General features: G+C 39.6%; 1 protein-coding gene across 2 annotated transcripts in view; it reads right to left on the bottom strand.

Annotated features, from left to right (window-relative positions):
• Window positions 1-15,159, bottom strand: part of CRISPLD1 (cysteine rich secretory protein LCCL domain containing 1) — a 51,713-nt gene that overhangs the window by 35,226 nt on the left and 1,328 nt on the right. For both annotated transcript variants that reach the window (XM_043483987.1, XM_043483986.1), the window contains one exon: window positions 14,463-14,782. In XM_043483987.1, coding sequence (XP_043339922.1) covers window positions 14,463-14,720 — 258 coding nt within the window. In that variant the 5' untranslated portion in view covers window positions 14,721-14,782. The remainder of the gene's footprint in view (window positions 1-14,462; window positions 14,783-15,159) is intronic.

The raw sequence follows: 15,159 nt of genomic DNA, 5'->3' as shown, positions 1-15,159 counted from the left end.
AAAAATCAACCCCTTTCTCCCACCCTGGCTAACATGACTTTAACCTCATTCACATCTCCAGGAGCTGCCCAGTCAAATGTCCTCAGAGGTCAAGCAGCTGTCACCACGTGAAGTGGCTGTAAAGAGTGAAGTGACCTATGGCAAACCAGAGAAATTGTCACTTTAAATCTTCCTGCTTTTTGGAAATACTTGACTATTACACATGATAGGAACACATACTGTAGTAATCCCTATCAGATTTTGTAACTTAAAGTATGGTGAAACAAATGAACACAAAGTACCTCAAAACATTTCATGCATTTGACTCCACAGAGATCTTTATGTAATAACCCCCAAAATACCTTTTCATAATATCCCATCCTCACACCGCTCCATTTCTGCCCTCTCAATCTTAGCTAACAATCCTGCTCCATACTTCACTGGGAAAAACAGAATCATTCATATGAAAATTCTTTTTTCACTAAATATGTACCTATAGCCTCAGCCCTTCCTGTCAGAAGAAAAAAACTGACTCTGAAATTATATTTTCTCCCTCCCATGTCAAGTGCTTTTACAATTTGTGCATTTCCATCAACTTCCAAGCACACTCTTCAAAAAACAAAACCAAAAACATTACCATATACCCATGTAGTGCTAGCTGATTCCATTTCTCAAATCGTTCTCAGCTTTCTTTGCATATTTCTCCTTTCTGCTCAGTCTCTACATATTGCTGGGCCATGGCTCCATTTAAAGCATTCAACCTTCATCCATAAAAATCTTCTTGGATGGTTTTATTCAGTCAGTTAAGATGGTTCTTAACAGCATCTATACATCATTTCCACACTTTTATCTCAAGTCCCACTTTTTCGCTGACCATTAAACTCAGCTGAGAATGACAAGGCAATGCAAAATAAGCTTTGCCTAAAGGAAACCTTCTCTTGTTTCTCTTCCTGTCTCAGTAAATGCTTCAATTATCCATCAATATGCTTAAGTAAGCATATTGGGCTTCCCTGATAGCTCAGCTGGTAAAGAATCCGCCTGCAATGCAGGAGACCTGGGTTCCATCCCTGGGTTGGGAAGATCCCCTGGAGAAGGGAAAGGCTACCCACTCCAGAATTCTGGCCTAGAGAATTCCATGGACTATATAGTCCATGGGGTCACAAAGAGTCGGACACGACTGAGCAACTTTCACTTTCTTTAAAAAGTCCTCCTTATCTTTCACCCTTCATATTAAATTTACCAAAAAACCATCAGCAATGCTATCTAAACAGACCTGAAACCACCCAGCTCTCTCCATCTTTACCACTGTCACCCTGGTCCCAGCCATCATCGTCTCTCATTAGAATATACCAGTGGCTTCCTACCTATCTCTCTGTGCTTTCACTGAGAATCCTCCTGCAACCCATTCCCCAAGGCAAAGAGTAATTGTATAAAACTGGAAATAAGACCAAAGGTCAGTTCCTTGCCAGAATTTTCCAATGGCTTGTAATTTCCCTCAACATAAAATCCAAACTTATCTCCACCAATATGGCCAAAGAGGAATTCTGGCCCCTGCTTATATGTCTACTATATTTTCTAACACTTTCCTCATTACTGAATAAAATTCAGCCATCCTAGCCTTCTTTGTGGTCCCTGAAGACTCCCACCTCATTTCTGACTTAAAGACCTCTTACCTGATATTCCTGCTGCCTAGATTTCTATAGCTTTGTTTAGTTGACTCATTATTCTCATTTGGCTCTCAGCTCAAAAGTCATTAATTTAGAGAGGTCTTCTCCAACTACTCAGTATGTTAACTCCACCTCTATCATGCATGCGTGCTAAGTCACTTCAGTCGTGTCTGATTCCGTGCGACCTTACAGACTATAGCCTGCCAGGCTCCTCTATCCATGTGATTCTCCAGGCAAGAATACTAGAGTGTGTTGCCATGTCCTCCTCTAGGGGAGCTTCCCGAAGAAGACATAGGAAGAACCTATGTCTTCTTCTGTCTCCTGCATTGGCAGGTGGGTTCTTCACCACTAGCGCCACCTCGGAAGCCCCCATGTCTGTCACACTCCATCATCTCACTTTGCTTATTTTCATTAACTTGTTGAACTTTTTATACACGAATGTATTCCTTAGCATCAAAAACAGTGACTGGTACAAAAATGCTAAGTCGGTATTTGTTGAATCAAATTCTTTGTAAATCACAAATTTATCAATTAGAATAAAATATCAATTAGAATAAAAAATTGTTTTAATCAATTACAAATGCCTTTCTGTACCTTCTTGAAATTATGAAAGCAACAGATACTCAGGAAAATAAAGAAAGGGTTACTTAAACATACTTACTGTTATATCTTCACCAGACAATTCATTACCAATTGAATTTTCAAATTTTCTTCCAATGAACTAAATATTCTATGTAACATATACATATATTGTGTTCATGGAGTTCTCGAAAAGAGTCAGACACAACTTAGTGACTTAACAACCACAATGTATATATTATATATATATTATACATGACAACATTTAAAACTATAAAATGCTAATTTTATAAACTTAAATTCAACTAGTAAAAATCATTAAAAAGATGAGAATTTAAGTTTTAAATCCTGTATAATTTCTTGGTTATATAAATTCCCAAGATAAGTATGTGAGAGAACACAGCTGAACAAAAAGCAAAGAATGTTCTTGAACTAAATATCATTCTTAATTGTGATTATAAATGATTATAAATGACCATGTTGCTTTTCATGAAGGCACCCGGTAAAGGTAACTAAGAAACAATTAGGCAAAGAAACTGCATTTCCCTAACGACTGCAATTATAAATTTCGGATATGTTCCCAAACTGACTTACCTCTTCTAAACTGACTTACCTCTTCTAAAACTAAGTTGAAAACTTTGGATTAGAAAACAGTTAAGGCTGCAGATATCACCTGGTCCAGAAGAGATAGTTCATGTTTGATGAATGAGTGGGTGAACAAGCTTGATCATTTCTCCCATCCATTCTTCCCTGAACCATCCTTGAACTACTATGATGATACCCAAACTGTTTTATCAGACTTCCGGTATAGCCTCCATATCTCAGAATTCAAGGATCCTCATTTTACTTGATCTTTATAAGGAACATTTAACAGAGTTGATCATCCTTTCTGCCTTTCTTCATTTGACTTCAGGACCTCTTACTTCCCTGGTTTTTTTCTTAATTCTCAACTCCATCTGCTGTTCTGTTCCTCCTCTCCTTCCCTAACTCTACACTGTTAAGTATGTCGAGGGCTCACTTTGTGAATATCTCTTCCTTCTACGGTGGCTCAGACCGTAAAGAATCCGCCTGCAGTGCGGGAGACCCGGGTTCGATCCCTGGGATGGGAAGATTCCCTGGAGGAGCGCATGGCGACCCACTGCAGTATTCTTGCCTGGAGAATCCCCATGGACAGAGGTACCTGGCAAGTTGCAATTCATGGGGTTGCAAAGAGTCAGACACGACTGAGCAGCCAAGCCCAGCTTCCCTCTATACTCATTCCCCTGATGATTTCATCTCTCCTGGGGCTTTAACATCATCTAAATTCTGATGAATCCTTACTTTACGGTCCAGATTAGACCACATATATCGAGTTGCACACATGAAAAATTCACTTGAATATTTAAGAAAAAATCTTGAGTTTAATTTATCCAAAATTGAGCTTCAGCTATCTCTACCAAAAGCTGGTCAAGCCACATTCTTCCATATCTTAAAAAATGGTAACTCCAATATTTCCCAGTTCCTCAAGCAAAATCTTTACAGCTACACCAAGCATCCAAAATATGTCTATGTTACCTCCAAGATGGAATCAAATCCCAGTGACATACCCCACAATGGTGCAATGGGGGTTTAATGAGCAGGAGCTACATCACTGTCCTTTCTGCTATAGTTCTCACTTCCTCTTGCTTTTAGCGGGAATGGGAGAGTAGTGTGGAGGTGAGGGCAGACCATGTGGAAAAACAGCAAGTATCAGTACCCTAGGAAGTGAGGAGACAAAGTTTGCTTCTATCTCTTCTCCGCTCTTGGAACTGGGTGGGTGAAATGGCAACGGGTAACCTGCAGATTTCCAGAAGTCAGGACAAATTGAAATTTCCCCATTGATTTTTTTTTCTTTCCTTTTTTTCCCCACTGATATTCAAACCAGGATGGAAAGTACCACCAGTGTTCAAAAACTGCAGTCAGGGCTCGGATGGATTTAGACATTGCACTAGATGTGGGAACTTGGCTGCCTGGTTGCCCAAGCCAATTGCATGAGTCTTGAAGCAAGGCTTCCTTGAATTTATCAAAGTTGATGTCATGAATACAAATGAGATTTAGTGTGGATTCACACTATACCACTTCTCACCTTCAAGGTGCCATCCCACTCCTAGCCACCATCAGCTGCTGGACTGGTTACTGCAGTATTCTTGACTCCCTGCCCATACTATGGCCCTACCTCCCACCATGTAAAGTCTATTCTCAACAGATTCAAATTGATTCTGAGTGAGCATAAGTATTAATAAGATCATTATATTCCTCTGTTCAAATGACTTCTTGTCACTTGGATTCAGAGGGAGTCTCTACAATGACTACAGTGACGTGTATCTGTTCTCCTCAGTGAAAGCTGGACCTCATTTTCTACACGACTTTCACACTCCTTGTGTCAGCCACACGGGCCACTTGCTGAGTTGGGAGAGTTAGGGTTTTTACACCTATTCTAGGCAAGTTAGACTGTTTGTTGTATTTACAGCTGGGCCCTCAATGGTGACCGGCATTTGGTAAACTAATACTTGTCAAATGAAGGAATAAACAACAATAACAATTTCAAAATTTTGTGACACTTTTCTGGCTCCGGGTAGTCCACTCTCCTGTGAAACTGCTTCTCATGCCTTGCCTTTCTAAGATCCTAGATCTGCTCTCATTTAATGAGGGATCTTTAATCTCCCAGAATCACAGGGTAGCTAACAAATTCAAGCAACTGAGCTGTAATGTAACTCTCTTCCTACAGGTATTGCCATCTACAAGTGCAACTTTCAAAATGAAAATTACATTAATATGAAGTGTCAATGCTAAAAAAAAAAATACTATGTATCCAAATTAAGGTTTTAAAAACTTTTCAATTCTGTATACAAATTAACTTTAAAAAAAAGCTTTACTATATCTAAATAATATTAGTGAAGTAAAATAAAAACTGTTTAACAAAATTAAATGTTTAAGAAAATTAAATAAATCAAGAAGAAAGAAACTTTAAAAACCTTAAATAGGAGTAACAATCTTTCAGTCAAGATATTTCATGAACTTTTAAGTGCATATAGATTACACTGCATACCCTTAAAAGATGCAAATATTTAACTTTGAAAACTACCAGGCAAGTGCCAGAACACAGAAAAATAATCATTTTAGGAATCAAGAGTTGAAATAACACCTTACTTGCAGTGAATTCTGGCCACTTTTAGCAAGGTAAGAAATTTGTCAACATTAAGCTCTGGGTAAATGAGTTATGAGGCCATCAATTTATTAATTGCATTTTCTCTGGGTATTGTATCAGTTCATTTCAGTTGCTCAGTTGTGTCTGACTCTTTGCAACCCCATGGACTGCAGCTTGCCAGGCTTCCCTGTCCATTACCAACTCCCGGAGCTTGCTCAAACTCACGTCTATCGAGTCAGTGATGCCATCCAACCATCTCATCCTTTGTTGTCCCCTTCTCCTCCTGCCTTCAATCTTTCCCAGAATCAGGGTATTATATGGATAATACAATATCCATACATTGTTTTATTCAGTGACAATGATATATGTCATTGGTGGCAGATAATGTCAGAAAATGTACGTTTATAAGAGTTGCTTTGTGAGAGCAACTCACAAGCTAAAATTAACTTTTTTTAGGCTTGGACTCAGGGCCACAGCTAGTCAGAAATAGGGCAGAGCCCAGATTAACATCACCCTGGGTTGGGGGCTACATCGCTCCTTGACCAGTTTCTGCAGTTATCTGCTGTACAGAAGAAAAATCTGCACAGAAGAAAAATCACTTCATTTCCAGTGTTAAGCATGGCCATATAAATAGTTTAAGTGACAAACTGGTACTAAGCCATTGTTTGTACCAAAACATGTACCATGGACTGCAAGTATGACTAGCTGTTGGCTTGGAGCCTCTGGTTGCCCAGTGGAAGGACAGGTAGCTAGATGTATTTTGTTCTACATTTGGGAAAATGCTGTGCAAAACTTCTGTCCCGAGTCTTATCATACGTGAAGTAACAGCAAGCAGGTACAGCCATCAGCCCTCCCAGCAGAGTGTCTGTCAACTGTTCTGTGACTGACATGGAAATAGTTACAATAACGGGAAATAGCTTGTATAATTGGCATCGTGAGACACGGCTCGATCTTTGGGTCAGGAAGATTTGCTGGAGAAGGAAACAGCAACCCAGTCCAGTATTCTTGCCTGGAGAATCCTCATGAACAGAAGAGCTTGACATGACTGAGCATGTACAAAGGCAAATGACACATACACAATTTTTAGGGAATATGTCCAATTGTTGCTAAAGGACATTCTAGACTTAGATACACTTTCTATCACAGTGAGTTATTTTGGATTTTAGCCAATCTATAATTTAAGAGACTTATTAAAGAGTTGTTACAAGAGATAAATATGCATTAATTTATTATTTAAATTCCAGAGCATCTGAACATCTTAACCACTGTTCAGCAGCTCTATATTATAGGACAATTTTTAGTACACCATGAATATTTTTAAAAATAGAAAAAATAATTCTGAATTACTTGACTTATTCTTCATCTCTGATATTTCCAACTTATCTCTGGTGTTGATGATATCCTACTTATAGAATTTTCCTTATTTTAATTCCTCTTTCTTTGTCCTTTATATTTATATCATATAATTTTATCTATTTTCCATCCATGGCTTTATTCAACACATATTTACTGAACATTCCACAGTATTCAATCAACAAATATTAATATCTACTGGGTACATCTATGCATCAGACACACAGTTGTAAAGGTAAATACATCCTTATCCTTCCAGGAAATTCAGTCTTGAAAGGAAAATGGACATGTATATATTTAATTGCAACAAAACTTCAATACTATAAACAGGCTTAAATAAAATACTTTGGCTTCCCAGGTGGCTCTAGTGGTAAAGAACCCACCTGCTTACGCAGGAGACGTAAGAGATGTGGGTTTGATCCCTGGGTCGGGAAGATCCCCCAGAGGAGGGCATGGCAACCCACTCCAGTGTTCTTGCTTGGAGAATCCCATGGACAGAGGAGCCTGGCGGGCTACAGTCCATGGGGTCACAGAGTCAGACACGACTGAGTAATTAAACACAGCACACGCACAGCAAGAAAGACCCAGCACAGCCAAATGCATTTTAAATAAATAAAAAAGAAAGAACAGTGTATAGTTTAATGTGAACACAGACTCAATTATATGCCAGGGAGTTGAACTTTCAAACTGTGGTGCTGGATGGAGAAGACTCTTGAGGGTCCCCTGGACAGCAAGGAGATTAAAATAGTCGATCCTAAAGGAAATCAACCCTGAAAGATCATTGTAAGGACTGATGCTGAAGTTGAAGCTCCAATACTTTGGCCACCTGACGCAAATAGCCAAATCATTGGAAAAGACCCTGATGCCGGGAAAGATTGAGGGCAGGAGGAGAAGGGAACGACAGAGGATGAGATGGTTGGATGGCATCACCGACTCCATGGACATGAATTTGAACAACAACAACAAAGGGAGTTGAGGGCTATGGGGCTTATTGGACTAGACATGCTTCCTTTTGTAAGTTCTTCAAGATGGGCTTTAACTTGTGAGAAGCCAAAAGTTAACAGAAGCTTTGGACAGTTGAGTAAGCACCAGAGATTTGTTTGAGGGAAAAGACAGATTGTGTAGCAGTGAGGAAGGTAGATTAAAGTAGAAATAAAGTAAGACTAGATAGTATAATCTTCTGCAGGGGCAGCTGTAATGCCTGTCTCAGGGAGACAAAGAACACAGGTTTTGGTGAAATAAGAGATAGATTCAAACATTTCTAAGACAGAGTCTAAGACTCTGGCAAGTAACTGTGTATTTATATTTGTGTGTACATATTACATGGAAGTGGACAGAGGGAATGAGACCAAGGCAAGAGTTGAGGATATCCCTAATGATCTGTTTTTGTTTGGACAGGACTTAGCAGATGTCTATGACATTCACTGAGAAAGAATCCAGGGAGGGAAGGATGACCATGGGCAAGAGTGGAACAAAAGCAGCTCATTTTCTTTTTAAACATCTTAAACTTGAAGTAACAGTACTTGAAGCAATGTTACAATATTACTTTAAGATTCAAGAGATGACCCAGTGGACAGTAGGAAACATGAAAACAATGCTCAAAGAAGACTATCAGATGGAGTGTCACCCCGGAGCCATCAATAGACAGATAGTATTTAAAGTCAAAGGAATAGATATAATTCCCCAGGAAGGGAGAAGACCAAAAGTAAAACCATGGGGGCCAAAAGTAAAGTTTGAAGAGATGAGCAAGACCCTTGGAAAAGACCCTGATGCTGGGAAAGATTGAAAGCAAAAGGAGAGGAGGGTGGCAGAGAATGAGATGCTTAGATAGCATCACTGACTTAATGGACATGAACTTCAGCAAATTCCAGAAAACAGAGGAGGATAGGGAAGTTTCTTGTGCTGCAGTCCATAGGGTCACAAAAAGTCAGACATGACTTACAGAACAACAACAACAACATGATGAAGAAATAACCAAAAAAATTAAAATAAAAGAACCAAGTGATGGGGCTGCTGCTGCTGCTGAGTCACTTTAGTTGTGTCCGATTCTGTGCGACCCCATAGATGGCAGCCCACCAGGCTCCCCCGTCCCTGAGATTCTCCAGGCAAGAACACTGGGGTGGGTTGCCATTTCCTTCTCCAATGCGTGAAAGTGAAGTCGCTCAGTAGTGTCCTACTCTTAGTGACCCCATGGACTGCAGCCCACCAGGCTCCTCCGTCCATGGGATTTTCCAGGCAAGAGTACTGGAGTGGGGTGCCATTGCCTTCTCCGAGTGATAGGGCTAATACCCACAAAAAGGAAAGGCTTGAAGGAAAATAACAGTATGCTCAACAGGATCAAATCACTTATCTCACTGCAGCCCATGGGCTATATGTTCCTAAACCTATATACATAGGAATATATAGTCCATGGGCTGGTATAGAATTGGTATCCCTATACCAAGTCTACCAATGACAAAAACAATGCCAAAAAAAATCGTTGCTGTCAGACTTCACATGCCAGTAAGCAGCAGAGACAACACAGGTCTAAAGGCACTGTTTCTTCCTCAAATATCCACTGCCTCTTCAGTAACAGCTTCATTTGATGACCTAAAAGCTTCAGTTTTTCAATGTATCCTGAATTAAACACTTGTAATCTCTCTGCTCAGGTAACTGGTTTCTATAATTAATAATGCATTTCTCCTCTCCCTGATTCTACCACAGGGCTTTGCTTTCATCAACCTACTCTGCTTCTGGTTTCCTAGAAAAACAGTCAGCCACTCCACTTTGTTGATTCCTTTTTTTTTAAACTTCATTAGAATACAGCCAATTAACAATGTTGTTATCGTTCCAGGGCATAGCACAGGGACTCAGCCAGACATATACATGTATCCATTCTTCCCCAAGTTCCCCTCCCACCCAGGCTGCCACATACACTGAGCACAGTTCCTTGTGCTATATAGTAGGTCCTTGTGTGTTATCCATTTTAAATACAGCAGAGGGTACATGTGACCCCAAACTCCCTAGGTATCCCTCCCCACCATCCTTCCCCACTGGCAACCAGTAAGTTCCTTCTCTAGGTCTCTGAGTGTGTTTCTGTTTTGTAAATAAGTTACTCTGTATCATAGCTTTTTAGATTCAGCATGTTGGTTCCTCTTCCAGCTGAGACATGCCCTTCACTCTTGGCCACAGTTTGTGGTCCTGACTATCTGCCAGAAACAACATAAACGTCATCTTCCCCATTGATTAACTCTCCTGTAGGAATATTCCAGTACCCTGTGATCCCCTGGCATCAATCATACATGTGAACGAAGAATTTCATGTTCCTGCCTACTTGAAAATTTTCAGACGTGTCTATTCTTTCTTCTCAATCAGCCTATAAGCTCTTCCAGCAAAGATGTGGCCTTCTGGAGGTCATTTTTAACCCTATTAATTAATGAACCTTAGAGTGGGGGTAGGGTTGCGATGTTAATGAACATGGATGTGGCTTGGCTGCGGTAGGTTCAAACACAAAAAACAGACTAAAACAAGCACCAAATGTACATAAGGTAACTGGCTATTCAAACTTTTAATGCAGTATAACAGAGTATAGGACTTCTGTGGTAGCTCAGATGGTAAAGAATCTGCCTGCCATGCAGGAGACCCGGGGTCCATCCCTGCATCAGGAAAATCTCCTGGAGAAGGGGAGTGTAAGTGGCCAAAAGCAGTGGCACTTATCACACAGTACTGCAGATTCTATAGAAAGTGACTCTTTAGCTTTTCATTTTATCAAAATACACTTTTTTTTTTTTTTAATATTTATTTGGTTGCAGCATGTAGAATCTTTAATTGAGTCACGTGGGACCTAGTTCCTTGACCAGAGATTGAATCCAGGCTCCCTGCATTGGAAGCATGAAGTCCTAGCCACTGGACCATCAGGGAAGTCCCCTGAAAGAATTTTTTTTAATCTTTTTATTTTTTATTGGGATATCCCTGATAGCTCAGTTGGTAAAGAATCCACCTGCAATGTGGGAGACCTGGGTTCCATTCCTGGGTTGGGAAGATCCCCTGGAGAAGGGAAAGGCTACCCATTCCAATATTCTGGCCTGGAGAATTTGATGGACTGTATAGTCCATGGGGTCGCAAAGAGCCGGACACGACTGAGCGACTGTCACTTCACTTCATAGCCAATTAACAATATTGTGATAGCTTCAAGTGAACAGTGAAGGGACTCAGTCATACATGTACATGTATCCATTCTCCCTTAAAAATACACTTCAGTCAACTATTTGAACCAATTTTCTTTCCAGGGGTCGATCAACATCTGTACTTACATTATTATTATATAAAATATAAATCAACAGTGTTTCAAATAAAGCAGTATTGTTCTTTTAGACGTCCCCTTCTATGTGTATTCTAGAAAATGTGTTCCTGTGTTACCGTTGGGAAATAAACTCCTCTGCAGCCCAGTTATTAGCCAAGACATAGTTCTAGTGTTCACAGTATCTAAGGGCAACGCAACATAAACCTTGGCTGGTTTCTGAATCTACATTTCAAGGAAAGAACGAAAGCAATGAAATTGAAAAGAAGTGCATATAAACATTCTAGACCATACATCATACAATAGGCACTTATTTTCTTTGGAAGTCAGACATAGAAAACGAATCACAGAACTGTTCTTTCATTATTTCCATATTACTTAAAACACACACAAATATTCTCAGATTTCTTTTTGGGGTTTGAACTCCCAAGTTCTTCCTTATTTTGAATAAAATGCAACTGAGTACCTATCAACATGGAATAAGCATAGGGTGGCCTACTTGGAAAAACTCCATAATTAACTGGCTCTTTCTGTTTGAAAGCTCACAGATGAAGAAGTCAGAGAATTCTGTACTTTGAACAAACATTTTAAAATAGAAAATGGGAGACATTACTGATGTCATATCACGCATGGCACAGAATTTTGAAAAGAGCAAACAAATTTCAGATGGGCTATTTAAATGGTATTAAGGAAACCTGGTGGCTCAGATGGTAAAGCGTCTGCCCTGCAATGCGGGAGACCCAGGTTTGATCCCTGGGTTGGGAAGATCCCCTGGAGAAGGAAACGGCAACCCACTCCAGTATTCTTGCCTGGAGGATCCCATGGACGGAGGACCCTGATAGGCTACAGTCCATGGAGTCACAAAGAGTAGGACATGACTGAGCGACTTCATTTTCACGGAAACATAGTATTGGTTTTATGTCTTAGTAACACTTACCAGGACCTTGTAATTGCAATATGGTTGATAATAAGCTAAACTTTACACAGGTCATCTCATTTCTTACATAACCCTCACAACACCCCTCTGAGGTGAGCTCGTCTGTTAGACATGCGGAAACTAAAGTAGAGGGCAATTTATGATTTGTCCAAAGTCATAAAGTGGGTGGGTGCGTGCATGCATGCTCAGCCACTTCAGTCATGTCCGACTCTGTGTAACCCTATGGACAATAGCCCGCCAGGCTCTTCTGTCCATGGGATTCTCCAGGCAAGAACACTGGAGTGGGTTGCCATGTCCATCTCCAGGGGATCTTCCCGACCCAGGGATCAAACCCATATCTCTTATTTCTTCTACTTTTGGGGGAGGGTCCTTTTCTCCTAGAGCCTCTTGGGAAGCCAGAAGTGTATCAGTGCCAGAATTTAAACCCCTACAGCCTGATGGTTGGGACTGATTCCTTATCTCTGATGACTTCTCTTGCATGCTACCTACTTTCTTTAGGGTAAAATATTTTTCTAGTAAAAGTTAAAATAATATAAGGAAATATTTTGTAATATATAATGAGAACTTAGAATTTCCATGTTTCATCCAAGTTACCAAAATAGAGAATACCTATCCAAACTAATGTAAGTGGGAAAAAAAAAAGGAAAAACTAGAATATATTAAAATTAACAGGACCCTGCAATGTGTCCAAAGGAGAAATGTCAGCATCAATGTTCATTAAGTTTGTTGTCATCAATGAAAATTATCGATCTTTGCTATTATTGTGAAAATCATTTAGTCGTGTACGACTCTTTGTGACCCCATGGGACTGTATAGTCCATGGGATTCTCCAGGCCAGAATACTGGAGTGGGTAGCCTTTCCCTTCTCCAGGGGATCTTCCCAACCCAGGGATCGAACCCAGGTCTCCTGCATTGCAGGTGGATTCTTTACCTGCTGAGCGACGTGGAAACTTTGCTAGTGCAGTCCTAATTCATGCAAGCAGTAAGATTTTTGAAAATTTTTCTATATATTTAGGGTATGAAGTATCCTAATGTTAATGAGTTACAGTCTTGAAAAAGTATTATTTAACAGTCTTTAAAAAGTAATTTTGTTTCTCAAACTTGCTAATTGACTCTCAGAATTCATATAAGGTTATTAAGGATATCACGTATTTTTATTGAATCCTTTACCCGAACGTATTTTCACACTTTGAAGTTCACAAATAAATTCAGAGGGTAAAAAGTTATTGCCAAAGTATTCCTTAACATAAAGCAACCACAGAAAAGTACACTTTATAACATGTCATTTACATATTGCTAAGAAACAATGGCCCATTAGAAACTATATATATATATATACATATATATATATATAAAAGTATACATATACTTTATAACCATGCGCGCGTGCCCAGTCACGTCTGACTCTCTGTGACCCCATGGACTGTAGCCCACCAGGCTCCTCTGTCCATGGGATTTTCCAGGCAAGAATACTGGGGTGGGTTACCATTTCCTCAGCCAGGGGATTTTCCTGACCCAGGGATCAAACCTGCGACTCTGTGTTTCCTACATTAGCAGGTGGATTCTTTACCACTGCGCCACCTGGGAGACCCTATACCTATCTATCTATAATGTATCTACATACACATATGTATATGTGTGTGTGTGTGTGTGTGTATGCACACATCAGTCATCTGGAAACTGTCTTCAAATTATTCATCCTTGATTTTTTCAGGTCCACCATTCATAAGAAGATTCCATCAATTAGGAATTAGGAAACAATTTTTCTACTAAGTCATTTAAAAGCAAATACATCAACTGTACAGCATTTTCGGGACAGGAATCTTTCTCCTAAGAGCAGAATTTAAAGTACTTAGTTGGAACATTAGATCTGAAGGTATTTAATTTTACTCTGAAATTTATAGATCTCTTAAAATGAAAGGAACACTAATAAAAGAATATGTAGAAGAATATATAGGACAGGGAATTCCCTGGCGGTCCAGTGGTTAGAACTCCATGCTTTTCCTGTCCAGGGCCTAGGTTTAATCCCTGGTCAGGGAGCCAAGATCCCACAAGCCTTGTGGCAGTGTTAAAAAAAAAAACAACAACAAAAGAATATACAGGACTACACCACTGCTTGTGTGTAGTAACAAGATTGGAAAATTGCAAAGATGGATTTTAATCAAAGATGGATAAAAAAAAAGTGGTGCCAGAGAACTTGACTCAATACTCCGTAATGACCTATATGGGAAAGAAATCTAAAAAAGAACAGCTACATATATAACTGATTCACTTTGCTATACAGCAGAAACTAACAACATTGTAAAGCAACCACACTCCAATAAAACTTTAAAAAATGAAAAAAAAATGCAGAAGAAAATACTCTTGAAGAAAATCTTTTTTAAAAGCTTCATACAGGACAAATGGTCAAACATTAAGTATCAGCAGGATGGATTTTAACCACGGGAGCTAAAAGCATCATTAAACATTTCTATGTACATACCATTTGAAAAATATTCTTACCATATACTCCATATTAGAAGCTGTAGGATACACCTGACTTCGCAACTTGTTATGAAGGTCCAAGATACTCTGCATGTCATTGTCTGTGATGGCCCTTTTCCCTCTTTGCTTGGCTATCCACCACACACCATCCTCATCCATGTACTTTTCCAAAAGTTTTTCCAATAAAGTGGCATTAGGAACCACCATGGCTGGAATCGCTCGGGCCATGAGGAGAACTGTGGTTACCCTGAACCACTCCCGCACGGTACACTTCATAATGAATGCTCTCAGGATTTCCCCGGGAAAATCTCCAACACCGGCTCTTCCACTCCTTTTGGCTATAAGGACATGTAGTGCAATTAGGGTGAAAATCCCGGCACACATTAATTTTCTAACAACAAAAATAATACAACAGTCACAAAGGGATGGAGCCAGTTTGATCTGTTTACATAATTCCAGCAAACGGAATAAATTTTGAAATAAATTTTCTCCAATCCATTTTTACTCCAGAGGACTTTTCACAGTGCACCTTTCCCACAAAACAGAAAACTGTATTTTCCAAGATAATGTACATGATGCCAAAAACAAATGGCAAAAGCAACCCAGAAGAGTTAAAGCTTGAAAGCGATTTCTGAATTACAAATCTTTAAATGGCTTTTTGTGGCACACAGCCTGCAAAGGGTCCTAGAATGTTTATCCTAGAATGTTTTATCAG

Source organism: Cervus canadensis, chromosome 12 (genome assembly GCF_019320065.1).
Source record: "Cervus canadensis isolate Bull #8, Minnesota chromosome 12, ASM1932006v1, whole genome shotgun sequence".
In the NCBI taxonomy this organism is placed as follows: Eukaryota; Metazoa; Chordata; class Mammalia; order Artiodactyla; family Cervidae; genus Cervus; species Cervus canadensis.
This window is presented reverse-complemented; position numbering and strand designations above follow the sequence as displayed.